This window comes from Xiphophorus couchianus, unplaced genomic scaffold, assembly GCF_001444195.1.
Source record: "Xiphophorus couchianus unplaced genomic scaffold, X_couchianus-1.0 Scaffold1000102, whole genome shotgun sequence".
NCBI classification, from domain to species: Eukaryota; Metazoa; Chordata; class Actinopteri; order Cyprinodontiformes; family Poeciliidae; genus Xiphophorus; species Xiphophorus couchianus.
The window spans coordinates 1734593-1762061 of NW_020963015.1; the positions used below are offsets into that span (position 1 = coordinate 1734593).

The 27469-nt window shown below is 43.7% G+C and overlaps 3 protein-coding genes across 3 annotated transcripts in view; 2 read left to right on the plus strand and 1 right to left on the minus strand.

Moving 5' to 3' along the window:
* Positions 1-13974, plus strand: part of LOC114141418 (uncharacterized) — a 25422-nt gene extending 11448 nt beyond the window's left edge. The window contains exons 2-6 of the mRNA XM_028011962.1: positions 5051-5089; positions 6729-7420; positions 8371-8467; positions 10956-11136; positions 11221-13974. Of these exons, the coding sequence (XP_027867763.1) occupies positions 6934-7420; positions 8371-8467; positions 10956-11136; positions 11221-11322 (867 nt within the window). The 5' untranslated portion in view covers positions 5051-5089; positions 6729-6933 and the 3' untranslated portion in view covers positions 11323-13974. The remainder of the gene's footprint in view (positions 1-5050; positions 5090-6728; positions 7421-8370; positions 8468-10955; positions 11137-11220) is intronic.
* On the minus strand, positions 13068-17803 carry stx6 (syntaxin 6). The gene is made up of 8 exons (XM_028011965.1): positions 17608-17803; positions 16926-17095; positions 16737-16831; positions 16597-16662; positions 16361-16483; positions 16166-16272; positions 15145-15239; positions 13068-14439 (listed from the first exon to the last, which is right to left on the minus strand). Exons 1-8 carry the CDS (start codon positions 17640-17642, stop codon positions 14363-14365), a joined length of 768 nt encoding a protein of 255 aa, XP_027867766.1. The 5' UTR covers positions 17643-17803; the 3' UTR covers positions 13068-14362.
* Positions 17804-19552: 1749 nt separating this feature from the next.
* Positions 19553-26991, plus strand: LOC114141405 (ELAV-like protein 1). The gene is made up of 8 exons (XM_028011946.1): positions 19553-19730; positions 20204-20267; positions 20681-20752; positions 20843-21014; positions 24032-24135; positions 24556-24709; positions 25926-26151; positions 26239-26991. The coding sequence occupies exons 2-8, from the start codon at positions 20232-20234 to the stop codon at positions 26555-26557; spliced, it is 1083 nt and encodes a 360-aa protein (XP_027867747.1). The 5' UTR covers positions 19553-19730; positions 20204-20231; the 3' UTR covers positions 26558-26991.
* The last annotated feature ends 478 nt before the right edge of the window (positions 26992-27469 follow it).

Sequence of the window (27469 nt, forward strand, 5' to 3'; positions counted from 1 at the left end):
TGTTGTTTCATTACTTTTGCTGAATCATGATGAGCTGCCTTATTAGCAAAACTGCTACTTTGCTTTCATAGACTTCAGCTTTTTTGTCAAAGGTAGCAAACATCTCATTCATATTTAACTCCTTAACTTTTAGTTAATTAGAGTTTGAAACTGGAGGGAGGGGCTGAGCAAGTGGACCAGCTCAGAGTGGGAGCCCAGAACAGATAGAAAAACAGAAAGTTATGCTTTTATTTCTCACAGTCTTCAATGTAGAGCCTTTAAAACCACAAAATAAAACCGGAATATTTTTCTATATAAACACTGGTGCTTTAAATGTTGTTTAAGTTATAATTTTACCCCCATATTAATTTCTATCTACTTGTTTTTCTCCGTCACTCAGGACATGGCAAAACTAAAAATGCTTTACAATAAAACAAATTAAGAAAACATAATTTAAATAGCCCATAACTTGTATTGGGAGCCATTTCAGTAAATCAAAGTTTATGAGGAATTTTATAAACAGCAGTTTAAAGCTGTATTAAACTGCTGTTTATTAAAGCTCATTAAAGCTATTTTATTTAGAATCTTAAATTTTTGTAAAGGTGTTGCAGAGATTAGATCAGCCAGACTGAACAAAACCCTAACCCTAAATGTTATCTAAATTGTGTATATTATTATCAAAAATTAACTGTTTCATGTACCTTTATAATGTTCTTGTCTTATATGCCTTTATTTGTTTCATCTTGGCATAAAGAAAGTTTCTGTGTTGTTGAATTACTTTGATTCCTTTCTCAGAAGGCCTCTGAGGAAGAGCAGAGAAACTGTTATCGTTCAGGTTATCGCTCAGCAGAAACTTTTGCATCCTGACCTGCTAGCTGGCTATAAAACCAACTTGCTCAGCTCAGCTCTGTGTCTGGATCAGAATAATCTAGTGTTAGAAAAGCAATAAAAAGAGAGGAGCAGACAAATGTGTTTTCAGAGCGCTAGGAGATTGTAACTGAAAACACATCTCTGTCTGTTCTAACGAATAGAAAAAGAATCTAACTCTCTTGTCTTGTCTGTGTTTGTTAAATCTGTTTTAATAGGTGTCAAACCTAACACTAAGCAACATTTGAATTTTAGTCTTATTTCTCAATAGGTTGCTTACTGAGAATAAAACATGTTTGATGTGCATTATTAGTCATTTTTTACGGAGTCCTCTAGGGGACATGGGACATTTTTTTCTTTTGCGTTCCCTCTCAATACTGTACTGATCAGTTCATGCGGCATAACTGAATCCTGTAGCCTTTCTTACGGTGGCTCCCGTACTTTCTGTCTTAATAAAAGGTTTTGTAAGATTTTTCCATGAATGTTAATATCTCGTTGTGAAATATCTGAAGTTTTATATCTTTCTTTAGGATAGAAAGGCACCACAAACCTATGATATAAACAGAAACCTTCCGTAAGTAGGAAAGAAATAAAAATACATCCTAATTTGGACTATTTCTGAGTTATTATCGTGGCGTAATAAATCATCTGACAGTTTTGATTGTGTCTCTGTGGTTCTGGTTGTCTGAATGGTTTAAAGGGCTGCTTTCATGTTCAGTTCCATCTCAACCTTAACAAACATAAACATGCAGTGAATAAATCGATTTTCAATCACTTTTTTTCTCCAAAGACTTAATAATAATAAACACAATTTATTATTATAAAACACGACAAACTAATGATGGTAAAGGGCCGCACTGGGTTAACTCGGGGAATCTCATCTGTCCGTTTATCAATCAAGTCCAGATCATTTCTTTGTTCTGTCACAATTATATATTTATTCCATTTTGATGATCAGGCTCCAAACTTTGCGAAAATCCTAGAAATACCCTATTTTTGAGGATTTTCTGTGTCGTCACAAATTCACCTAGAAAGGCCATTCAAATTTCATTTTGTAGATACGTCTGTGATCTCTTCGAAAGTGAAGACGGCTCGTCGATACCAGTTACGGTTTGTCCACAATTTGTGTCTAAGCGACCCAAAGTTTCTCATTTTTCCTAAAATTAGAGTGAGAGCCAATCTCGGCTAGAGTGAGAAATGAAGACAACTTTTTCACCCAAAATAATTTTGAAATCGCCATGACGCCCACAAATATCGCACGATTGGTATCAAAATCGGTCCTCACATTGATACGCATGTCTGCTCCGGTAAAATGTTTTCGAAATTTATCTAGATTGTACGGTTTTCTGTCACGGTGCTTCAGAGCAAAGTCATGCGACAGGATTTTCTAGGCTGTCTCAGCCTCTCTCACTAACATTTCACACCTTGGTGAGACCATTATTTACCATAGCAACGGAACTCAAGAGGCTATTGGCTGCTGGTTAGGACTACAAATACGCATCACTGTAGTTCTATCTATCCTCAGTTGAAACAGATCAGGACTGAACTGGCCTTTAGAACTAATTGCTGCTATGGGCTGTATATACCTGATTTAACTCAGTAACTGTTACACATGGGATTAGTTTGGAACTTTAAAATTAAGCTTAATAATAATTTCAAAATAAAAGCCTTGAATATTTTTACATCAGGTAATTGCGCTTTTTGGCTTTATGTGACTTTTTTATCCAAAGCACTGTTACACAATGGAATAGTTTGACCCTCTGAAATGAAGCATACTGCAAATTTCAAAATAAAACCCTTGAATATTTTTAAATCAGATAATTGCTCTGTTGAGCATTATATAACTGATTTATTACGCATGGGATTAGTTTGGCCCTTTGAAATGAAGTTTAACAAAACTTCCAAAATAAAAGCCTTGACAACATTTTAAATCATACTGAATGGTGCACGTCCACCTTACTTAACGTTCTTGTGGTTCTCAGCATGCTATTGATTATGTTGCAGCGTTCTTTAGCATCGATGCCAATTTGTAGCGTGACAACGCCGGGCCCAAACCGACGGGCGCGCCTTGGCAGGCCCCGGCTAAATTTCTTTCGAAATTTTCTAGTTCCATTTTGATGATCAGGCTCCAAACTTTGCAAGGACTGACCGCCCCGCTCACCGCTTCCTCATACACACAAAGCCAGCAGGTCAGTGACCTTCCCATTCACACCTGGTGACGTCACGCCCACATCGACACGCCCACCACCCAGTCGCCTGCTCCTGTCATATCAATAATTACTTATTTAATTCATATGGCTCTTATAGAGTCTCAGTGAAAATGTGTTCATTATTATTAACTGTTTGGTGCAAAACACTGATGGATAATCGATTTATTTTTTACTGCATGTTTATGTCTGTTAAGGCTGAGATGGAGCTGAAAGCAGCTCTTTAAACCATTGAGACTAGAACAACAGAGACACAATCAAAACTGTCAGATGATTTATTACCAGCGATAATAACTCAGAAATAGTCCAAATAGTTTGGATGTATTTTTATTTCTTTCCTGCTTACTGAAAGTTTCTGTTTATATCATAGGTTTGTGGCGCCTTTCTAACCTAAAGAAAGATATAAAGTGTCAGATGTTTCACAAGGAGATATTAGCTTACATGGAAAAATCTTACATAACCTTTTATTAAGGCAGAAAGAAAAGCTTACAGTATTCAATTATGCCACATAACTGATCAGTAGTTGCTGACAATAGGCAATAGGCTGTTCTTTATATGTCTATGGAGGCTCTGCCCACTGGCGCGGTGCATTCTGGGAGATGTAGGAAGCAGCATACGAGATGTACCACAGACAGAACCGCTGATCCAACAGAACTTCCTGTTTAATTCCAGAGTTGGGTAATAACCAGCTACATTTACTTAAGTAAATGTGTAAAAAACCAAAACTTTTTGAGGTATTTTTATTATGATTTACGTTTTACTTTTCCTTGAGTAATTTTATTTTCAAGTAGTTCTACTCGTACTTGAGTGAAATTTCTGGATTTTCTACCCACTGAATGAAAAACAAACTAGTTTTAACCAAAAACCCAGCAGATTCAGACACACACCTGCAGCTTCTGTTCAACTTTCAGCAGATTTTATTGAAAAAGAAAATCTGATTTGGAAACATTTTCTGTCATCTGATTTTGTTATTTTTTGTTATATGAATTATGACCATTTCTGTCCTAAAAATACCAACATTTGCTCTTAATTTTATACTTTGGTCTTTCTGGCTGGTTATGTAACTTTTAAATATGAAATGATTTATAATTTGATTAGTTACTCAGTACTTCAGTAAACTTTTTACAAAATACTTTTTTACTCTTACTTAACTAATTTCGTGGATGAATATTTTTTCCTTTTGCTTGAGTAAACATTTGTTGAGGTATTTCTATCCCTCCAGTTTTTGTTCTCTGTTTTGCTCCAACATGTGGAAACGATTTAATTTGAGATCTGATCAGAACCTGCAGCAGTTTGAACAGCTGGACTTTCTCCAACACTCCAGAACCAAGCCTTGCTGCTGGTTCTGGTTCTGCTCCGGCTGACGATTGACAGGACAGTCCCAACCTTTACCCTTTACTCTAACCTTGCCTCATCAGAAGCTCAGTGATGGGCTCAGAAAGGTCCGGTCCGGTTTCAGATGTTTCCCGCTCCAGCCAGGCTGACTCGAATGATTGCATGACTTCCTGCGCAGCCTGTTGGTCTAATCCTGGTGTGCAGCCAGTTGGAGGCGGCTAGTCTACAGGAACCGAGCTCTAAATGAAACTGAAGCTGTTGAGCCAGGAAGTTCCAACGGTGCCATGATCAGCACACAGGTTTGTATTTGACCTCTAAACCTGACCTCTGACCCAAAACAAGAAGGTCAGAAGGTTAGTAAATATGACAGTAAATTGTAGAACTAAGAAGAATAGTTCTGCAAGAACACACACACACAGACGCTGAGGTAAACACTGTGTCTCATCAGGCTAATTAATCCTGAATAGCTGCTTTGTTTAATCCGGCTTCCTATCACTCTGACCAATCAGGGCTGCTGATGTCATCCTCTCCCTTCCCCCACCATGCTGTGTGTGGGGGGTGTGTGGGGGGTGGTGGGGGGGTATGTGTGCGTGTGCTCTGTTCTTGTAGCAGCATCAGTGTGAGGAAGAAGCTCATATGAAGCGTCTCTGTTTTCCTTTGAGGGGTGACCACAACCTGCTGACCCCTGACACACACTCTGGGTGAGTCTCACACACACACACACACACACACACACACACACACACACAGACACACACACTGCATTAGTAAAAATGTGACTTTAATCATCATCTCAGTGCGGTCAGGGTTTAAAGTGATGGTGGAGCTGAGCTGTTGAGCCTGTGCTTAATGAATGTCTGGAACAGGAAGTTGCTCCAGGTCCACAGGATGTGGGAACATCATCATCTCTGCAAACAACATGGAGTTTGTAGCCTGAATCAAACTGGCAAAACATATTCCCTGCAAACTTGTTTCACGTTGTCAACACAAGAAGTTCTCTGTCCAACCACAAGACAATGAGGACAATGAGTCCAGCGTCCCGCCAAGACAGCAGCAGGACGGCCTGAAGGCCCCAAACCAACCAATAAGCAGCTGGATCCCAACACCAGCTGCAGACGGAGATGCTGGTCCCAGTCTCCTCCAGTAAAACCTACTGGGAGCCAAACGGCTCGTCAGAATCGCTGCAGATTTTCTTCATTTCTCTGAGATTCTGAACAAACACGTCTTGCACTTCTCTTCTGAGTACCTAAAAGGCTGTGCTTCATCAGAACTGCCTGGTTCTGGTCCAGAACCGCCTACACCCCTCGGGATTTATGAAGGAAAGGTGTCTGGGTGTGAGAGCATGTATTGCTTTAAACATCTGAATTTGTTTGTGCTCCAGGTTTTAGGGTGAAAGCTGCACATGAGTTTTTAAATCAGCAGATATCAAACCTCTGCTGCAGAATCTCAGGCTGACCTCTGACCTCTGGTTCATCAGCAACGTTACTGAGAAACCTCAGTGTTGTTCTTGTTACTGTACCGACTGGAGAAATGTGTCGAACTCTCCGGTCCAGAACTCAACTGGTTCCAGTTCAACATGAAGAACTGGGATTTCTCTGTTTCAACAGAAAACTTCCCATCGAAGAGGTCAGAGGTCACATGTGGGATTATTATTCAATATCTATGAGCTCCGACTGTCTCAGGTTACAACAGGAAAGATGATCAGTTACCATGATAACGCAGATGATACACGGCTCTACATTATGATGTCACTAGGTGACCTTTGACCCCATCCAATCACCGAGCAGATGCTGAGAACAGATCAATGTGTGGATGAGAAGAAACGTTCTCCATCTGAACAGAAACTGAAGTTACTGAAGAGGAATGATCTAGACACCACCCAGTTCTACATCATCTAGTTCTACTGTTAGTTTATAAATCACTGAAAGATTAAAGACCTGCTGCTGCTGAATCAACCTGCTGGTTCTGGTTCTGGTTCTGCTCTGTATCAGAACCAGCATTCAGCTTCTATTCACCACAGATATGGAATAAACTTCCAGAAAACTGCAAAACAGCCAAAACACTGAGTTCCTTTAAGACTAAACCAGCTGGTTGGAGCTGATTTTGAAACATAATAAATGAAACATTGATCATTAATCTGAAGTGTATCGATTGATACCCATCAATCAATATGTGAAAATGTAACGCTTTAGTTACTCACTGCGTTCTACGTCTGTATTTCTGTGTTTTTATAACGTAAAGCACCTGAACTGCCTTGTTACACAAAGAAACTTCACTTATTGGAACCAAACCGGTTATCCCTTGCCGGCCTCTCACTCTCTACCTGTCCTCTGTCTGAAGGTCGGAGGGCTGGGCCTCGCTGCCAGGACACCCGAGCAACCTGTCCACCAGGTGGCGCCGGTCGGCGTCTCCAACTCGCCGCCTACGGTTTGAGGATGAGACGGAGACGGAGGCGGAGTCTCGTTACCTGGAGCGACAGCAGGGGACAGGTGTCCAGGGGTCCAAACCAGACCTGAACCAGGTCAACGTGAGAGGAAGACCGGCGATGACGGTGGCGATGTCTGGAGCCCAGCTGGACCGTCGCCTCACTCTGGGTCCACCTGTAGCCAAGGTGAGGGGGCGGGGCCTGAACAGATCCCTCCTCCAGGTGCGGACGGAAGTACTCAAAGACTCTTATATCGGCTGCATCTCACCTGCTGACCAAGGTGAGGGAGGGGGCGGGGTTGTCAGCAGAGTTGATCAAACAGGTACAAACCAGGCGACAGCTTCACAAGCCCCGCCCACTGTCGAAACACCTGCTAACCCCTATGCCTTTTACCCGGTGGGCACGCCGTCGCCCCGGCCGCCTCCCTGCCACCATCATGACCATAAACGTCCTTCCCCTTTAGCCCATGTAGCTGTGACATCACTGACGATGTCACAGAATGGAGGGCTTCATAACACAATGATGGGAAACCAGCAAGAGAAGAAGAAATCCTCTGATCCCCGACCTGGCTCCGAACTGAAGAAGAGGAAGGACTGCTCATCCTCAGGTGAGAACAGGACTCACCTGTAGACACGATGAGCTCAGACCTTTTGTTGCTGTTGCTCACCTGTAGACCAGGTGGAATCACCTGGACCCTCAACCAGGACGATTTCCCACCTGGTCAAACATCCAGGTGGTCAGGCAGAGCAAGCTGCAGGTAATCGGAGGAATAGCTGTTCTTTGACTGGTGGCTAACTTTTGGTGGCTAACTTGCTGGCTAACTGTTGCTGGCTAACAGTTGCTGGCTAACTGTTGCTGGCTAACAGTTGCTGGCTAACTGTTGCTGGCTAACTGTTGCTGGCTAACTGTTGCTGGCTAACTGTTGGTGGCTAACTGTTGGTGGCTAACTGTTGCTGGCTAACTGTTGCTGGCTAACTGTTGCTGGCTAACAGTGTTTGTTTCCACTTATAAACAGTGATTTATCAGAGGAACTATAATGAACTGAACTATAATGGGCTTTAAATCTTTTTTCCATTTAAAACAAACAAATCAGGTAATTTTTTGAAATCTGTTGGCTCTGCCTCATTAGCAACACCTGAACAGAATCATAATTGACCTTAAAGAATCAATTATTAATGAAGTTTTAAAGTAAAAAGCTGTTTTTACACAGAATGTTGCTACTTTTTGTTTCCTAAAATCTTTACTTTTCAGTTAATGACAAAATGTGAACTCTGTCGTCAAAAGGCAGAAGGTTTCTCCTGACCAGGGGTCAAAATCAGGGAAAACTTGATGGCAGGTGAAAGGTAAACCAGAACCAGATGGTCCGTTTCAAAACAGAACCGGGCCAAACCTGCATGAGCCATTCTTTGCATTTATTTGGACACAATGAGCTGAAAATCTGAGACAGAAGGTGGAGAAAACTGAAAAACTCATAAGAGAAAATAAATTTCAATACATTTTACAATATTTATAAAAAACATAAACATTCATTGGTGACATCACATTTCTGGTCCACAGCTGAAGACAAAGCCCCGCCCACCTCAGGTAGCCCAGAGGGACACCGCAGACATCCAATCAGAGAAGAGCTCCGCTGTGTTGTTTCACTTCCTGGGCGGTGAGTTTAAACCCTGACTGATGACATCATTAAAACCAGACTGATGACATCATCATTGCAATGTGACCCATAATATTCAACAATTATTTACTGATGGAGTGGGAGGATATGACTACAGAGAAAACCTCAACTTCAGAACTTTGAATGTTCCAACAACAATAAAAAGAATCTGCATTTGTGTCATTGGAGTGAAGATCTGGAATAAAGTCACTAAAGAGCTGAAGCAAAGTCCAAACATGAGGAATTTTAAGAAAAGATTCAAAATGGTTCCTATTCAAAAGTATAAGGATGAACAGGGGTGATGAATTACAGCACTGTGGATGACTTGGGCAAAGGTTTGTCTATGTGTGTGTAAATATATGTGGGTGTGTACAGTAAATAGGTATATATTATTTATGTATATATGCAGGTAGATGCATATGTATATACATAGGTGTATGTATTACTTTCATCTGGTTCAGGACATATTATTATAGTTATTATTATTGTTTTTTTGGAAAGGATACTGGAAACAGGAAAACTATGTATTTAGTTTTGGAAATAAGTCCAGATTTCACTGGACTTATTTCGATCAGTTCTTAAAGATAGGCAACAAGATTCTATGAAACAGTGTCATTGTTTTTATTGTTTTATACTTTTGCATATGTATTAATTGTTTTTATCTTGTAACCAGGTAGCTATGTATTGCAAATTTTTGCTCAGGTCCCTCTTGAAAATGAGATCTAGATCTCAACGGGGTTTACCTGGTAAAATAAAGAAATATATATATATATTTATGCTATGAATTAATGAATGGAAAAGGGATATGATTATATAAGTTAAACTTCATCATACTCCTTTTCAGACTCACAGTCACCAAATAAATGGTTTACATGTATTTGAGTATGTATGTTTGATATAAAGGTATTGTTTTTTCACTTAGAAACATGAAAGTATTTAATATTATTATGTTTTGTTGGTGAAATGTCTGTCTGAAATAAATTATCATCAAATCAAATCAAACTCAGTGTTGCCTCCCCAAGGCTGTGTAGGAGTATTGGGGCTGGAACAATAAATAACCAGGGAATGAAGAGACAAAACCAGGAGGGTTTAGTTGGTTTTATTCTTCAAAAATAATCTAAAATAATCTTAAGTGTGAAGGTGAGAATCTAGGAGAAAAGAAAGCGGAGAGCAACAACAAAATCCAGGGTTTCTAGCAAAAGACAATCCACCATCAAATCAGCACAACGCTGCAGCACACATGCTGCCCAGTTGGCCAAGAGGCACTGAATCAGTTCCCACCCAGCATGATACTCTGCTAATCAAGAGGCAGAGTGAAACCAGCTAAAGCTCCAGGAGCGCAGCAGCAATTCTCCCAATTCTCCCAATTCTCCACTTCCTGCATTAGCCCCGCCCCCTTTCGGGTTCTATTTCCACACTTCTGCTAAACTTCGATCCAGGCGGACTTCCGTGAAGTATATTACCCACAATTCTTTGCTGCATGTGTTGTTTTGAATTAAAAGGTGGAAATATAGTTACAAAAAAAATTGGTTTTCAAATGTAAAGATTGGAATAATTGTTGTTTTACTCTACATAGTATTTGATAGTATCTGATAGTATTTACATTGAATTTGTTCAGTATTCAGCAACTCATAACAAAACACATCTGAACGACCAAATATCTCCTGTAAAAACAATGTCTACTCTAAAATCGATTGCTTCTTGTACTTTTTTGAAAATGCTTGAATGGTGACTGGTCGGCCATTTTAGATGCGGAGGCGAATTGTCCCAATTCTCACATTTAAAAAAAATTTTTTTTTACCCCTCCAGGGGGCCATTTGTGGGCTCTAGTGTCCCTTATATGAAAGTGGGCTGACAGGAAACAGGGAAGGAGAGGAGGGAAGACATGCGGCAAATGTCGTCGGGTCCGGGAGTCGAACCCGCGGCGGCCACGTCGAGGACTGAAGGCCTCCAAATACGGGTCGCACTAACGGCTACGCCACCACGGCACGCCCCAATTCTCACATTTTTACTGCTTGTAACCTCGAACCCTGATGTGCACTTCAACTGAGTCCACACCTCACAGAAGGCGCAGGACGAGTTTTGGGACTGGACTCAGTCTGAGCCACCAGAACCTACAGCTGCTCTGGTGGTTCTGCAAAACCAGCTGACGTTTTGGACTCCGATTGGTTTAATCTAAAGCTGAAACTGAGGTTTATGGTTAACGTTGAGGAATCCGATTCAGGCCGGTTCTAACTTGTTCTTCATAACTGGCCTTTAAACTGCCAACCAATCAGGAGCAACTTTAATAAATCTGAGATTAAATTAACTGACGACAAGGAAACAGAAAACAATCATTGCCAATATTGCAGATAAAGGTAAAAACAAATTTCCAAATTTATTTTTGTAGTGAAAGATATATTTATCTAATGAATCCAATTCCAGTGTTCTGATCTCTGATCAGTTTTTCTTAGAAATGAACTAATCTGTTCTCTTTTGTTTTCTTCAGATTCAGTAGAGATGGACCCTCTCGTCTCTCTCTGCATCACCTTTTGTCCTCGGTCAAACTGAGCAAGACTCGAACCGGCAGCCTTGACCGACTGGTTCCCCCGGTTCCTGACTGTCTTCCCAGTGACGGCAGGAAGTCCTGCAGCCTGTGGAAGAAATCTCCTTCTGCTCAGTCTCTCTGTGTGGGAAGATTTTCTGTTTTAGATCTTGATTTTTAAATACTAGACATGTTCTTTTGCTGATTGGCTCTCCTGTCTATCCTACAGGGGGCGCTGGAAATCCAAATAAAGAAGTCGTCAGTGCAGAGTTTTGGTTCTGAGGAGAGCAAGAACTGCAGCGTAGATTACGGACCTGCAGATGAGCAGTAAAACAGCCACTTGCATTAGCTGACCACCGTCCCACCCAATCAGAGCTCAGTTTCCTCCGTCAGGCTTCTAAATCCATGTCTGAGGTCAGAGGTCATCGGCCAGCCCCGCTCAGGGAGATTGGTCGGTCGGGTTCTTCAGGTCTGTTCTGATGGACTGGTTCTGTTGGAAATTAGTCCACCATCAGATCAGAGTTTTGGAAACAGGCGAGCCACAGGACAGAGCGAGCGTCCAAACTGGAAACCACTGAAACCAGTTTAGTCTGCAGCGCTGAATGTAACGAATGGAATTATTGGCCCCTGATTTTTGTTTTGGACAGTTTTGAGCCAGCTCAGCTTTCTGAGTTATCAAAAGTCCTAGCTTCTTCCAAACCTTTGACATGCATATTGGATCCACCAGCTGCTAACGGGGCGGCGGCGGCGGCAGGAGTTAGCCATGCAGTCGGTGGATCGCCGGATTGATTCCCGGCCCTCGTTGTTTGTGTCCTTGGGCAAGACACTTCACCCACCTGCTGGCATAAAATGGCAGCTTTGCTTGTCAGTCGCCTTTGCAATATAAAGGGCATTATAAATAAAATTGATTATTATTAATTGCTGCTGGATAGTCTGAAGGAGCTGAGTGGGGGAGGATCTGCGCCTTGAAGTGGGGCTAGGTACACCCAGGCATTTTGCATCTATTTATGTGCCATGGAGACTTTAGGATTTCTCAGACATGGAAGATTCAAAGCAACACTCCAGGTTTGTTTTTGATGAGAGAAAAACATGAAAACATGATTGAAAGATCAAAAAGTCAATTTTACATGATACTGGCCCTTTAAATTCTGCATTAGGGTTAAATGGGTCCTTAGTGAGATGAAGCCCTGTTAGCATGTTACACTAAGGTCTAGTCCTGTTAGTAGGGTTATGCTAAGACCTAGTACTGTTAACATGCTACACTAAGGCCTAGCCCTGTTAGCGGAGTTATGCTAACGCCTAGCCCTGTTAGCATGCAACACTAAGGTCTAGTCCTGTTAGTAGAGTTATGCTAAGGCCTAGCCCTGTTAGCCTGCTACACTAAGGTCTAGTCCTGTTAGTAGAGTTATGCTAAGACCTAGCCCTGTTAGCATGCTACACTAAGGTCTAGTCCTGTTAGCAGAGTTATGCTAATGCCTAGCCCTATTAGCATGCTACACTAAGGTCTAGTCCTGTTAGTAGGGTTATGCTAAGGCCTAGCCCTGTTAGCATGCTACACTAAGGCCTAGCCCTGTTAGCGCAACTTTTGCCACCGCCTAATTTTAAAGAATCCTTATTTTGCATGAACTGAGTGTATACATGAAGCTATGAAGACTACACTCTAGGAATGTGCAATATAAACGTATACAGTAGAAATGTTAGAAACTTGTCTGAAGATATAGAGCTGCAGTCTGCCAGCTAACTGCGGTAAAGCTGGTTGATGATGTAACCAGTTACATCGAGTCGCGTTTCCCCATCAGATACTGTTGGCAGCGTCTCCTCGCTGCCCAGGTGGCAACATTTTCGCAGCTTGTTCAGCGATCTTATCTAGTGCGCCTTGCTTGCACTACAAGGGAACTATGGACACAGTGAAAGCTCAAACAACGTGTTTTGGCAGATTTGTTCTACTTTTTTCACTTTTTTGCAACTGCATTCTCATCAGACACACACACTCACCCAACCCCTAGTGATCTGCGCGCTGTATGAAAGGTGTGTGAATAATGATTGACCGAAACCATGTGACTTTGGGACCTTTACTCAGCTGAAATAAAATGAACTGCTCCTTTACTAAAGCTGGAGTTTCCAACAAGTTGCTTTAATAAAGTTGATCAGTCAGAAATGAAATGTTTCATTGACCAAACTGCTGCCTCTTGTCACACCTGATGATGTGTAAAGCCATGATTGACTGCTTCTTGGTCAGCTGTTCTCATAAAGATAGCTCATTTATCAGACTTCCTGTTGCTACTTCAGAATAAGAGTTTGTCAGAAGCTGCTGCTACTTCTAAGCTGACAGTTTACCATAGAGCGAGGCTTTTATTGTGAAGGAGCAGCAGGAAGTGTGGTTGAGGACTCAAATCTAAATCGTAAACAATTTCAATAATCTGAATTCAAACGTCAACATGTCGCTTAAATAAAACTGTTTAACAAACTAAAGGTTTTCAGTAAACAAAACAAACAAACAAAATGTAGTGTTTTTAAGTGAATTCCACCAAATTAACCAGTTAGAGCTCAAATAAACCAGTTAAAATGAACCAGTTTAAACTGATCTAGTTTAGAATGAGGTTTGCTTCGGTTCTGGAGAAAATAAAACGGATGTTTGGGTCAGGGTTCTGGTTCTGGACAACCAGACTTCTGGTTTTGGTTTCTCATCCAGAACTAGGGGTGCATTGATTTATCGGCCAGCCGATTCATTGGTGCAGATTTCCTTCGTTTTGGGAGATCAGTGATCGGACGATCTGATCTACATCAACAAAGCTCTAAAAATCAGCCACTGTCCTCTGCTGAGGTTAGACTGTTAGCCCCGCCCACCAGGCTAGCTCCGCCCACACAGTCCTGTCTGCATGTCTGCAGTAACAATAGTTATTGTTACCCAAATAAATAATTAATTTTATTTATCGACATTTCAGACAAAGAAAGTCGGAATCGGCAGCTCAGGCTTTTTAAAGATCGATTATCGGCCATCGGTCAGAAAACTGCAATCGGCGCACTCCTATCCAGAACCTCCAGAACCCGGCCATGTTTCTCCTGCTGCAGTCAGGAGCCAGTCAGATTGAAGCTCAAACGGGTCAAAGTGGTTCTGAGTGAACAGAATGGACCCAGGTTCTGCTGAGTCATAAAGTCCGTGTTGGAACTGGTTAGACTGGTTAAACTAGTTGGTTTTAGAGTTATGCTAGGTACTTTCAGAATATTAAATAAAAAAACAAAAACAAACTGAACAGACTTTTTTTTCTCTGAAATAAAGTTCAACATGTGAAAATCACAGCAGGAACATGTTGGACCGGACCGGGTCCAGAGGGCTGGGATCAGCGGTTTGGGTCAATGTCATGCTTCAGTCAGAGGATGAAGAAGAGGATGATGACGATCAGCAGGATCAGCAGCAACACTCCAATCGCACACCACTGGCGGCGATCTGAGGAGAAACCAACCAATCACTGATCAGATAGACGGACACGCCCCTAAAACACACATAGCTCTGTCCAATCAGAGCTCAGAATCACTGAATTCTACCCAATGGGCTCTTTGCACCTGCCGCGCTGACGTCACAACCGCATGATCTCTTGTTTGTTTCTGAACTAGAACTCCGACACCAGAGCTGCTCTACTGTTAAGCTATGGGCTTGTTGTTCCTCAGGCTGCAGAAGCAAAAAGCCTGAACCGTAAAATCCCCGTTACTTGGTCTCTGACACTAACGACAATAAACCACGTAATATACTTGAAAACAAGGTAAAAACATTGTCCGTTAGAATGGATGAACGATGTTTAGATACTTAAATAGCACATTTTTACAAGAAAATGTCCGAGAATATTGCCTACTAGCATAAGCTAAAGCTAATGTTAGCCACAAAGCTTAAAGACAGTAAAACTCACCTTCATATCTGTGAATTTATAACGAGGCGAACATCTTTAAACCTTTCTCCAGCTACTTGCTGGGGCTTCGGATCGATGTTCATTATTAATTGTTACCTTGGACAAGCCCTGCAAATACTGAGTGGAAAGAGACTTTTTCAATAGATTGGAAACGATCGAGCCGCTTTTCCCCGAACGCAGAAGCTGAGGTGCAAAGAGCCCATCAGAGCCCAGGCTGAGCTTCTGAAAGCGTAATGTGAACAGATTACCGCTGTTCATGTGTGAGACTTTAGCTAGTTTCTTCATGACGTTGTCCAGGCGGGACTGAGTGCTGTCCATCTCATGTCCAAAGTCGTCCAGCATCCTGAGGGACAGACAAGACTTAGCAACCGGACCGGACCAGAACTGGACCAGAATGGGACCAGAACTAGGGTCGTTGTCTACAAAAATCAGAAATTAGATTCAATTCAATGAAGAGGCAGGCTCACAAATACGCTTATAAAATATGTCTACAGTGCTAGCATCTTTATTTTTACTCCAGTCTTTAGTTTTTGATTCATCTTCATTCAGTTTAATAGTTGAACTCTGACCTTTCCCAGACATTTATAGCTTTGTGTTCGTGTTAGCGGCGGGATTTGATTCCTGCATTGGTCACTCAGAAACATCTCCCAGCTACGTGCCGCCATGATACGCTCCGCCACCCATTTTTTGAGACTGGGATGATATGAAATTCATGTTGCGCTTCATCCATAAAGCTACACTTACGTTAAGAATCAACTACAGAACAGGCGCCGGCCGTGTCCAGTCTATTCGCTCACCTGTATAAATACTCCTGCAGCGTCAGCAGGCAGCAGCTCCGGGAGGAGAGAAGCTGCCGTACGCCCGTCAATGTAAGGGTACTTATTGGTCTCCCAAAATGATAAAAGCTCAGACATTATCATAAATGAATAAAATCCTCCCAGACCGAACTTGAAAACTGGACATTATGCTGCTAGCATTGGCACTTAGCCGGAACACGGTGAACTAAATAATAGAACATGTTTACTGAAGGCAGATCAAATTTCCTCGAGGAATTTTAATAATAGCAGGAACTCGAACCATTTGAGGAACCGGAACCAGAACCAGAACCCAACCCAACCCAACCCAACCCAACCAGGCTGAGTGCCGTCCATCTCATGTCCAAAGTTGTCCACTAAACTGATACCAGGACCGGTACCGGAATGGTACTGGAACCAGAACTAAACCCAACTGGACCAGTTGGTAGTTCCACAGTCAGAACTGTGTTCTTACCCGGCCTGCTCGTCCAGTTCCAGGCCGATCCGCTCCGACATGTTCTTCAGAACCCCAATGGTTCCGGAAACCCGCTCCAGTTGCTCGTCCTGCTGCTCCGCGATCAGCTGCAACACAGAGTGGCGGGTCAAAACTGGAACCAGAGGCTGTGGTTCTGGAACCGGCAACCAGAACCACAGCAGCAGGTTCTGGTACCTGCTGCTGTGTCTGCTGCTCGCCGATGAACTCAGAGTTGGCGCTCTGCAGCCGGCGGTCCGGCGGGCCGAACCGATCGGAACCAGGCTGCCAGATGGGATCCCGGGCACCTCCCAGCAGAACCTGCAGAACCGACCAGAACCAGAACCCGTTCAGATTGCGATCAGGAAGAGACTCGACCAATCAGAGAGCTCCAAATGAGTCACAGCAGCCGATTGGCTGTTGAGGGCCTGTACCTGTTTGCCATGTCTGTCTGCTGAACCAGAACCAGCTGCTGGACCCAACATCTGTTCTTTCATGTCCTGTTAAACAAAGAACCAGCTGAGTTCCAGGTCGGACCAGCTCCGAGGACCCGGTAGGGGAAGGTCAGACCTACCTGGACGGTGCGGCGGGTGCCGGTGATGAAGGCCTTCCTCTTCGTCAGTTCGGCGGCATCCAGGTGGAACTTCCTGGGGTTGGACTCCACGATGCCTTCAGGGACGTCAAGGAGAACGGAGACATGGGACGGGGGCCTCGGAGACAGACTGAGGGACAGAATGGAGGACAGACTGGGGGACAAGGATACTGATGGTCTCGTCCAGGTCCTCCAGGTCCCACTCGATGGACCGCAGGCCGTTCCGCAGCTCATTGGTCGTCCAATCCGCTTCCTCCGTGGAGGCTCCGCCCACTTCCGGCTGCAGCTCCACCCAGCGGCGATGGAGACTCTGGGCAGCGTGGACCGCCTTCTCCACTTCCCTGCACACAGGGAACCAGAACCCAGTCAGAGCCAGAACTAGAACCGGGTTTAATTTCCCTTTGGGATTAGTAATGTATTCGTGAACTGGACCCATTCGGTCCAACTGGACCTCTGGTGTGTCGGTAGGACTTGCAGGTAGGGTTACCTGCTCAGGTGTGTCAAGGAGGGTCAGTTAGTGCAGATTACCAGGCTAACCAGCTGCGGGCTCAGGTCACGTGCTCATCACGTGACCCTCTGTTGCGTGCTAAACATCAGGTCCAGTTTCAGATATTTGATTTTTCGTCTGAACCTGAGCGCCGCCATGACACCTCGCAGCATTTCTGGTGTTTCTATTCAGTCTCATCACGTGACCAGGTTAGCAACTGATGCTCCTCAGCCAGCGGAACTGGTTAAACTGGTCAGACTGGTGCCGGTCTGTGTTCTAATCTGACCAGTTTAACCGGTAACTAGGGGTTCGGCATCGGTTCGGGCTCGGTTTGATGCTAGCTGCTGTGGCTGCGGAAGTTCTGACCCTTTAACGACGAAGAACGGATCTTCCATGGACATGGTGCCGGTTCTGGTTCACTCCATCCCTAAGACGTCCCGGTCCGGATCCACCGATTCGGCTTGGTTCTGATTACTGCCCAGTTCTCGTCACCGGGGTAGCCGCAGCTAACTGCGCTTTGTTTACATGTAGCAACGGAAACCACGTAGTGACGTCACTTCCTAGTGAACAGATCAAGTCCTCCTGCTGGTGGACTGGAGATGGCAGCGAAGGAAAGAAAAACCTGAACAAGTTAATTTTAAGTTAAACGTTTCATTCATTTCCGTTTCAGTAGCAGAACTGAGGGGACACTCTGGTTCTGATCCAGACCCTCTGGTTCCGCTGGAGGAGATGCAGATACCTAAAAATGATTTATCCATGAACAAACAACATCTTAGATTTTTGAGAAAATAGCAGATCAATAGAAAATGTGATGTCACACAATCCAAAAGGGGGGCAGTAATCTACCTACAAGCCGTTCAGTTCAGTTCATTTATTCAGCACCAATTCACAAGTGATGTCGTCTCAAGGCACTTTACAAGAAAATAATTTCAATTCAATCACCCATCCATTCTGACTGGACCCTGGCTATCAAACAATTTAGATAGATAATAGATAGATAAATCTTTATTGTCATTGTCACAAGAACAACGAAATTTAAAAAGTGCCATCAGTCAGTGCATATACTTAAAAACAAAAAATAACTGTCTAACAATTCACACACAATGTAAGAAATAAATAACAAGCTAAGTTAATTATTCAAATTAGTTTAGAAAGTTTCTATCTGCAGATTGCATCGTGTTGTTGACCCGCAGCATTACTCCTCCTGACCGGCACGGGACAGCGGTGGAGAGAAAACCACCCCTTACGGAACCTCCAGCAGAACCAGAGCAGGGACCGGGTCAGTACCAGCGGTCGTCTGGAGCTTAGAGCAGACAGAACATAAGATCTGAGCCAGGAGAACTTTCTATGTTACAGTAAAAAGTTAATATTAGGAGAGGAAGAATGACTAAATAATGTCAGCCAATGGCTTGCCTCCAGGAAGTGACCACAGCCAATCAGAATGCCAGACCAGGTGTTGCTTATACAAGCTGAATGGAAAAGCAGGAGGCTGAGGATCACATGGCAAAAACTAATTCATAATTCAAATAAATGAGAAAATACTTCATTGATCCTAAAGAAAAACTAAATGTTGTCGTAACTCATATCGTCCCAGCATCTTCCAACAGTTGTTGTGGATCTCCTGTAGCAGTCAGTGTTGAAATTAATTGGAAGAGGCATCTGACAGTGTCATGACAGCTCAACATCCGGGCAGCAGAGACAATAATCCACAGCAACACGTCCCGGATAACTCCATCAGCTATTAGCATGCTCTGCTAATCCACCTCCTTTACTTTTGCTGCTTCTCTGTAATCTCTGCCCTTATGGGTTACTTAACAAGTTGATAAAGTCAGCTGTTTGTTTCTGGAGCCCTTTACATTATTGTACAGTCAAGGATAAACAGCCCTGAGCATTATCTCCACCAGACTGTCTTCAGTCAGAGAATTCTCCATGTATGCTGCAACACAGATCTCTACAGGAGAGCCTTCCTGCCGACAAACATCAAAATCTACAAAGATTTTTGATGAAATTTATGCGCTACAATAACACTTAATTTCTCTCTGAGATTAATAAACTTTGATTTACATCAATTCCAACTCAATTGAATGTTTGAAATGCTATCTTTAGTTTTAAAAATTTAAACATGTCACTTTAGCTCATTAACTGCTATATGTTAATGTCAAGTTATTTTATACAGCACATTTATAAACAACAGCCGCTGACCACAGTAACACCAGGAAAAGATCCGTTTTTAGAGAACTTTTAAAATAAGATCTTTTAAAACTGTGGTTTCTCGGCCTGTCCAGCAGAGGGCAACAGCTTCTGCCAGCTCCCATATACACACAGAGGAAGCTGTATTCTCGCGAGACTCTGTTTCTTTGTGTTGAGAGGAGCGTGTCAAGCTGCAGATTTTAAACTTCGTTTCTAAACTAAGCGAACCATCGGTCGAATCTGAACCGAACCTGTATACTACTGGGTCTTATTCTGCTTCACCTGTGCCTCCTGTCCAGGTGAGTTGTATCAGTGAACCTGTTAGCTCCCGTTAGCTTGTTAGCACTTTATTAGCTCCGCGTGCTCAGTTTGAGTCCTCTCAAGTGCTAACGTGAGAACCGTTTCGGTCCGTTTTGGCTCGGTTCGGTCATTGTTAACCTTGTACAGCAGGGGTTTACGGTCTTTAGAACCGAAACTGGTAATGTTTAGAGATGGATGACGTCATAATCCGTCAAATGGCGGCTCTGTTCGAACCTAGTTAGAATCAGAGATCAGTGACTTTGTTCCCGGGCAGAGGAAGGGTTAGGGTTCCAGGTGGATCCGGATCAGTTGTGAGGAACCTAATGATTGCAGCTGAAGGTTAGATTAAGTGGTTGGGGATGATCAGGTAGAACATCAGAGGCGGGAACCTCCACTGGTCGAGAGGCAGCCATGTTGGTGAAGTCATGTGATCAAAGTGTTCTGAAACTGACCAATTAGCTTCCTTTTCCAGACACAGTAAAACCAGCTGACCTGTTTCCATGGCAGTGAGACGAGGACACATCAGGTACCTGAAGGTGAGCCCACCACTGATGACACCTGCCAAACATTTCCATGGCAACCAGGATGCGACAGGTTCCCTAAAACCTGGTGCTTCAGGATGTTAGGGAACATTCAGAGTTTGATCCACCATCAACTGGTTCTGTTAGCGCCCTGCAGAGAAATGGACCGGTACTGGTACTTATCAACTGACTGGTACCGATCTGTACCAGTTCCATCTAAGCCGATTAAGCTGATCTCATTATTATTTGGACTGTTTTATAGTCGTGCCTCCTGATTGGCCGGTCCTTTACCTCAGAGTCTCATTATTTCAGCTGATTTAAATCTCAGAACCAATTCAGTCCCAGAACTTCTAGCTTTATCCTGGTTCTGACACCAGGCTGTACCAAGCTTAGCATTATGACCTTTGACCCTACTTGTGTGTGTTCAGGTGTGTGAGGTCCAGCCGACTCAAGGTGAAGTCAGAGACACTCAGATTTCCTCTAAAGGAGCAGCTGTGAAGGTACGCACCGCTTTCTGATTGGCTCCCTCTGGCTGCTCTCTGATTGGCCAGTATGTGTTCACCTGATGCATTTCCCCACCTGTGTCTCAGGAGCTATACGACAACGGCTTCACCGAGACGATGATGGAGGAGGATGACGACTCGCGGACCAACCTCATAGTTAACTACCTGCCGCAGAGCATGAGCCAGGACGAGCTGCGCAGCCTGTTCAGCAGCGTGGGCGAGGTCGAGTCGGCGAAGCTGATCCGTGACAAGGTGGCAGGTAACGCTGGCGCCGCTGGCTAGGGCCGCAGTACCACTGCCAAACGCTAGGGTTACTTACCATGATTTATGATTTTAACTTACGGGTCATGATTAAAATCGACCCAGTTCTGTCTAAATGGACTGGATCTGTGTGAAAACTAAGTCCCGCCCCTCACACATTTAGGATTCAGCAAGAAAACAGAGGGGGCGTGGCCAGATGGAGGGGCGTGGCCAGGTGTGAGGGCTGAGATCAGTATGCAGAGGCCCTTAGCCGCTCGTTGCTGCTGTTTGTCGCTATTTTTAACTTTTTATCCAAACCAACAAATAACAAATCTGGAAATGTTTTTCTGTTTTTTGGAGAGATTTACTGCGACATGCTCAGCTGCCATGTGGAGGCCCTCGGCCCCTCCCTCCCTCAGCGCTGCAGGCAGAGCAGATCACTGCGTGTTGCTGATCAATCACACATTGATAAAGCAGGGCTATCGATCAGCTATAGTCGGCTCCTGGCTCGCCACCAGGGGGCGTGGCTGAGTGAGGGAAGCTTGAACGTTTTAAACCAATAGAATCAAACTGCAGAAGCACTGTTTCACCTGAAGGGCGCAGCACTGAGACGGTTTTAGTCAAAATATTGCAGAACTAAACAAATTTACACAAAAATGTCAAAATTAGCTTAGAAATGTAAAGATCGAAACCTAAATAACATAATTAGTATCTCAGAAAAAAACAGATGATTTGTTAAATGTTCTGCTCCAGCAGTTCTCCCAGTATGTGGACGAGTACTGGGACCCATCAGCCTCTCCATAGAAAGCGCTAATCCTGCTCTGCTTCTGACCCAGTTTGATCAGTAGAACCAGTGGTTCTGTGTGTCCGGTTATTTTTCTCAGCTGTTTTTTTTTTTTTTTTTATTGACTTTGTGATTGTTTCTTTTTTTTTTTTTTTTTTCTAAACAATTTTGTGGATTTTTTTTTTTGCCTGGATGATTTTTTTGCTGTTGAATTTGTAATGTTTGTTGTTTTTGCTGGGGCGCTGGCAGGTTATCGGTTTTCTGGTTCTGCTGGAGTCTATTGGGCGGAACCAGTTCTGTTTACATTCAGAACTTTGTTTTTTTTTATTTTTATATATATATATTTGTAAAAATGTTTCGATGTCTTTATTTTTTTTCAGGAGTTGTAAAATTTTCAGAAAAATGTTTAAAAATGTTTTTGTTCTGAACAAGTTGAGAAACCGGAGCAGTAAAGGTTCTGTCAGAATCCAGCCCAGCTCAGGTCCAAACTCCAGCAGAAAGTTCTTCACCTGATCGGATGCTTCTATAGTCACCGGGTCAAAGCTCTGATGGCTGAACCCGGTTCTGGTTCTGATTGGCACAGGAAAAAGTATTCACACATCAGGGTTCTGATGGGTCGGTGGCGCTGCTTCTCCTCCATGAGGCGAGCACACCTCAGAGTCTGGGGACTGGGACCGGTTCTTCTGTCGTTCAGACATTGTCTCTGATTTTCAGACTTTGTTCAGTGTTTCCAGTTTAAAATAAACCCTTGTTGCCACGGTTATAGCCAAAGCAAAAACACCAAAAGTCCTTACAGCTGCCCACCAATGGAGAAATGTTTCTGTGGAACCAGTTACCCAATTGGGTCAGTTGACCTCAGTCCTGATCAGCCCTGCAGCTAATTAGTCTCCGTCTACCTGCCAGGCACTGCTGCCGCCCCCTCAGGTTAAAAAAATCTGTTTATTGTGATTTTAGTCTGAGATATCTTCTTAGTCTGCTTTCACACTGCAGCCTGAAGTGACCCAATTCTGATTTTTTTTGACGTAATGAGACCTGTATTGATCTTTTTATGACAGTCTGAACAACACAGGTCAGATTATTTTCCAATGCGACCCATATCTGATACGTATCTGATTCAAATGCAACCTAACGTCCAGGTCGCATTAATTCCACCTGAACGTCACTGATATTCAACAAATGTCCCTATTCTGCGTCCTAATACATACAAGCAGGAATAAAAACAACAACTATAACTGACTGTAATGAGGATCAAGTTGTTAATTTTCTGCTTTGGTCAGACAACAACTTCAAGTGTGTGAGCTATGCTCCACCGTTAGCATCCATGTTTACTTCAGCAAACACTGAAGACTTCTTTTCATGGCAGTTGGCAGAACACTGAGAACGCTGATGTTATTGCGCCCTCTAACAACACTTTCAGGTTGTTGGCCTGTTCACACTGGAATACATACAGGTCACATTTCTTTGGAAGTGTGAACGGCCCCGGCATTGTGTCACTTCAGGCTGCAGTGTGAACGCAGCCAGAGTTTCTTCAAAGTTCTGGGAGGTCGATGTTAACTCTTTGCTCTCCTGCATGTTCTTGTTTTTATTTGATTTTTGAATACAGAATATGGTTCCCCTTCTGTCACCATGGAAACCATGGGCTTGCCTGTCCCCGTAACCATAGCTACCATGGGTTCTCCCTTTGGCATAGTAACTGAGACCCTCCTGATCCGAGGACTTTCAGATCAGATAAAAAAGGTTCTAAGCAGCTCCTTCCGACCAATCAGCTGTCAGAACCTGACCTGCTCAGACAGAAGCATCCAATCAGAACCCTCCTACTGGGTCAGAACCAATGCTAGTTAAAGCTGATAACCATTAGCTAACAAGCAGCTAACATGTAGCTAGCCAATAGTTAACTACAAGCTAGATGTGAGTTAGCAGGAGCTAACCACTAGCTAGCCAGAAGCTAACCATGAGCTAGCAAGGACCTAATAATGAACTAGCTAGCAGCTAGCCAGATGCTAAATGAGTTAACCAGGAGCTAACTGGGTCCAGTTGACCTTACTGAGCCGTTCGGACCTCCCTATTGAACCGCCATCTTGTTGTTGTTGTTGTGAGGCCCGTTTTCTCAGTTTGTTCAGAACCGTTTGGGTTTGTTTTGTGGATCTGATCAGACTCTGTGCTGCGTTTTGAACTCTGTGTTTCTTTCTCAATGTGATGCTGTAACCGAGAGTTTTGCTGTTATTTTGTTGTTTTCCTTTGTGTTTCTCTAGGCCACAGTTTAGGTTACGGCTTTGTTAACTTTGTTAACCATAGTGATGCAGAGAGGGCTATCAGTACCCTCAATGGCCTGAGGCTACAGTCTAAAACTATCAAGGTAACGCGCCACAGGTGCTCTTTGATTTTCCTCTTTCCACTGATAGATGTGTTATGTTTTCTGGACAGTAGGGGGCGCTCTCAGCTGCAGCGTCTGAAGATTGAAGGTATTTTGTTCTGACACACGTCAGCACTGAATCTGTCGCTTCCTTCAGTTCAGTGAGATGATGTGCCAAGACTTAACTTTAAAAACGGATGCTTTTATTTTGAAAAACTCAACATGATTTAATGTCTTTTATTTTATTTTTTAAACTATTATGGTTAAATGTAAACTTTATTTTACTGTTTTAAATTTAAGACACCCTGTTTTTTATTTGGACACTGAATGTAACTCTTACTTTGAAAGTTTTCTGTAATTTTATTTGAATATTTCTGTCCTGTGAGGAAGAGGAGCTGACGTCTTCCTCTCTCCTTCCTGCAGGTGTCGTTTGCTCGCCCGAGTTCGGACACCATCAAAGATGCCAACCTGTACATCAGCGGTCTGCCCAGAACGCTGAGCCAGCAGGACCTGGAAGACATGTTCTCCTCCTTCGGACGCATCATCAACTCCAGGGTCCTGGTGGACCAGGCGTCAGGTGAGCTCATGTGACCCACCGTTTCCATCGGTGCTAGAGAGAAACAGAGCCAATGGCTTCAAATTCAAGTCCAACATTTTCACAAAGAAACCAACCCTGTCAGCTGCTGCTCCGTCTAGACCAGGCTGCTCAAGTCCCGTCCTCCAGAGCTACTTTTAGATGCATCCCTGCTGCAACAGACCAGGATCAGCTCTGAGCAGACCTGCTAACAAGCCGTTCATTTGAGGTGTGTTGGAGCAGGGATCCATCTGAAAGTTGCAGGATGGCAGCTGTGGAGGACGGGACTTGAGCAGCCCTGGTCTAGACTCACTCAGGCCAGTTAAGGTCTGGCTTCGGTCCGGTTCTAGCCCTGATGGGAGCGTCTCTCCATCGAGGAAATACGGGCCCAGAGCAACGCTCAGCAGAACCGGGAAGTTCTGATTCACTCAACTAAATCCAAATGTTTCATTTTGTCTTGTTGAAATGTGTTAATATCATGGAAACGGTTCAGATTAGCTGGTTATTATTTCATATTAACCTAGATTAATATGAAAAAGCTTCTGGATTTAAGTCATCAGAAGATGTAGATCATTATCCACTGATAAGGAGATCTATTAATTAATCTTATTTTGATATGAGACACTGTTCCAATCAAAAACGAATCAAGAAACAGAATGCATTCTGTCATAATATTATTCAAGGATCAAAGAAAAGACTCACCATATTCTCGGCAAATCCAAGAATAAAGTAACAAATAGATACCTAGCTTTTTAATATCCACCACATCACCTTATAGCAAAGAAGATAGTCTTTTCCCATCTCTGGTGACCCTGAACAACAGTTCACCTGGGCTCAAAAAGAACTTCTTAGAAAACTTCTGTTATCAGTTTTTGTTTCTCCAGTGAATAAGTTGGTTTGTGTCACAATATCGCCCTTAAACTTCATTTAAAAGAAAAACAAAACAAGCACATCAGGGCAAACTGTTGTGTAGTTCTGAAGTTTCACACCAGGTGGCGCTAAGCTGAGCTAGGCGTGTTGGACCGATCGTCTCCATTGGACCTTAACCTGAAAACTTTCTCTATTTTACCTCATTTTTATCGTATTTTCATCCACTCTCTTTTATATGTGCTTTCATTTCACTCCAACACCCATAATGCCTTGCTTTGTGTCAACTGCAGAGTCGTTGAACCTCCTTCCCGCTTCGCTAAACAGTCTCTGTCCTCTGATTGGCTGCCAGGTCTGTCTCGGGGCGTGGCCTTCATCCGCTACGATAAGCGCAGCGAGGCCGAGGACGCGGTGAAGCACCTGAACGGACACGTCCCGCCCGGCGGCTCTGAGCCAATCACAGTCAAGTTTGCCGCCAACCCCAACCAAGGCCGGAACCCCATGGTGATGTCACAGACCTACCACGGCCAATCGCGACGCTTCGGAGGCCCGGTCCATCACCAGGCGCAGAGGTTCAGGTGAGTAATCAGATTACAGTAACTGTGACGCAGTGTTCTGATTGGCTGTCGGGTTTTAAATTTCCTCCACTTCCTGTTTGCCTCCAGGTTTTCTCCGATGTCGGCCGACCACATGGGCGCGGGGGGCGGAGCCTCGGGAAGCCCCTCCTCTGGCTGGTGTCTGTTCATTTACAACCTGAGCCAGGACGCCGACGAGGGCATGCTGTGGCAGATGTTCGGGCCGTTCGGCGCCGTCGTCAACGTCAAGGTCATCCGAGACTTCAACACCAACAAGTGCAAAGGCTTCGGGTTCGTTACCATGGCGAACTATGAGGAAGCCGCCATGGCCATCCACAGCCTGAACGGCTACCAGCTGGGGGACAAAGTCCTGCAGGTGTCTTTCAAGACCAACAAGGGACACAAGTAGACGGCAGCGGAAGCGGGTGGGCGGGGCTAAAGGTCACATGATGTAGTTTCTGTTTTTTTTTTTTTTATTAGCATGCACAGCTTTTTATTTTTGAGCTGAAACTCGTTCTGAAACGATTCTCTGGACTCTGACGCCTGATTGGTCCGTCTCCTGCCGGACCGGACTGTAGTTTCCTCCAGGGATGGTTGGAGTTCCCATCTTGGTTCTGTTAGTTTTTGGTTTTTTTTAGAAAGTGTCGATCTGTTTTAGGTGAAAAATGTCCACTCTGCAGTTGTTGAATGAATCATTAAATGTTGTTCGGTTCTGGTCGGTTTGATAATCCGAGGAAGTTCTGACTTCATGTTGGACTTTGAAACGAGCAGAACCGTTGGAAGCTGTTTTAGCCTCAGTGTGATGTTGACTCTTCAATAATAAATCTGTTGATGAAAACATGAGCAACGTAAATAAAGTGACTTTATTGAGTGAAATCAGAGGGACCCATATGTGCCAGCTGGGCCAGGCTTTAGAAACCACAGACCCAGGTCAGTGATGATGGTGATGGAGACTGGTTGGGCATCTGGCATCAGTTACCATGGTAACATAACCATGACGTAAGGAAGTGGTCTGGTTGCCCCAGCTGCGTTTGTGCTCTGCTAGCCTCTAGGGGGCAGCGTGGGCATTAAGCAGAGAAACAATAGTTGGAAGCAACATGGAGGTCTGTTGGAGGTTCACGAAGGTGCTGATTTCCTCCTCTAGGGGGAGCTCTTGCTTGCATACATGTTTTTCCAGAAGCTATGTAGTTCCAGGATGTTGTGGAGTTTGTGGACGCATCGAGCTTCAGAGTTATGAAAAAGGGTTCACCCCGTTGATGTTTTAGCATCTAATTGCTTTTATAAATGAATCATAATCAATATTTGGCATTTTTCACAAAAC